This window comes from Austrofundulus limnaeus, unplaced genomic scaffold, assembly GCF_001266775.1.
Source record: "Austrofundulus limnaeus strain Quisiro unplaced genomic scaffold, Austrofundulus_limnaeus-1.0 Scaffold2043, whole genome shotgun sequence".
In the NCBI taxonomy this organism is placed as follows: Eukaryota; Metazoa; Chordata; class Actinopteri; order Cyprinodontiformes; family Rivulidae; genus Austrofundulus; species Austrofundulus limnaeus.
Genome location: NW_013954445.1, coordinates 11,169 through 12,601, shown reverse-complemented (window position 1 = coordinate 12,601; position 1,433 = coordinate 11,169). Strand labels below are relative to the sequence as shown.

The 1,433-nt window shown below is 50.0% G+C and overlaps 1 protein-coding gene across 2 annotated transcripts in view; it reads right to left on the bottom strand.

The window, feature by feature from the left end:
- Positions 1-38: 38 nt before the first annotated feature.
- Positions 39-1,433, bottom strand: part of LOC106536941 (glucose-6-phosphate isomerase) — a 3,000-nt gene continuing 1,605 nt past the window's right edge. The window contains exons 3-4 of one of the 2 annotated variants that reach the window (XM_014034305.1): positions 296-388; positions 44-235 (exon numbers count right to left, since the gene is read on the bottom strand). In XM_014034305.1, the coding sequence (XP_013889759.1) occupies positions 68-235; positions 296-388 (261 nt within the window). In that variant the 3' untranslated portion in view covers positions 44-67. Of the gene's footprint in view, positions 389-1,433 lie in introns of both variants that reach the window. The other variant, XM_014034304.1, reaches the window with a different exon arrangement.

Sequence of the window (1,433 nt, the reverse complement as noted above, 5' to 3'; positions counted from 1 at the left end):
ACACACACACACACACACACACACACACACACACACACACACTTCAACCATCAAACTAAAGACAGGTCTAAATGTTTGGAAACAAACAGCCAGACCCAGGTGAGTCCAGGTGGACCCAGGTGAGCCCAGCTGGACCCAGGTGAGTCCAACTGGACCCAGGTGAGCCCAGCTGGACCCAGGTGAGCCCAGCTGGACCCAGGTGAGTCCAACTGGACCCAGGTGAGCCCAGCTGGACCCAGGTGAGCCCAGCTGGACCCAGGTGAGTCCAACTGGACCCAGGTGAGCCCAGCTGGACCCTGCAGTGACTGAAGCTCAGCACCTCGGTGAAGTTAATCTTCTCTCCGGTGAACATCTGCTCTCGGGCCTGCTCCACTCCCCTCGACTTGGCCTGAACACAGAAACCAACACTGAGAACACATCTGGACCAGAACCAGAACCTGCACCCTGACAGGAAGGGTTCTGTATGACTGGATCGGATCATAGAGAGACCTCAGGTGTGCGACCAACACAACTCAAAGTATCAAGTTTTAGATTTTAAAAATCAAACAGACTTTTATCAGATCCAGTTCCTCAAACAAAAACCAGAACCAGGACCCCTCAGGACTCCGTGTTGAAACCTGATTTCTTCATCTGTGTGTTCAGAACAAACCTCAGAGGTTTCCTCATGTTTCAGAGTCTGAGTGTGGCTCAACACCTGTGTGTGTCGACCCTTTCAAAATAAAAGTGTTGCAATCTTCCCGTTTCCTGCAGCCTGAGGCAACAGACTGATAAGACACGTCTCAGACCCTGCAGGTCCAGACTCTGCAGGTCCAGACTCAGACCCTTGTAGGTCCAGACCCTGCAGGTCCAGACTCTGCAGGTCCAGACTCAGACCCTTGTAGGTCCAGACCCTGCAGGTCCAGACTCTGCAGGTCCAGACTCTGCAGGTCCAGACTCAGACCTTTGTAGGTCCAGACTCAGACCCTTGTAGGTCCAAACCCTGCAGGTCCAGACTCAGACCCTTGTAGGTCCAGACTCTGCAGGTCCAGACTCTGCAGGTCCAGACTCAGACCCCTGCAGGTCTTTAATAACAGGCTGAATGTTTCCTCTTGTATTAAACTTTATAATGAAGTGAAACTGACTTTAATAAAACTTTGATCAGACTGGACTTTAAACTTTGGACCAGGTTTCTCCTGACACACCTGGTTCTACTGGTCTTAGTTTGGAACTGGAGGTTCTGGGACTCGTCTGTTTCTGCAAAACCACTGAAGGCTCACTTCTTTATTTGTTATCGACCAAAAAAATAAAAAAAAACTTTAGAAAAACAAATTCTGGTCCGAGACAGAATCTTAGAGAAGCTGCAAGTTCTGATTCTGGTCTAAACATCTGTCGGGCCCTTGGTTCTGGTCTAAACATCTGTCGGGCCCTTGGTTCTGGTCTAAACATCTGTCGGG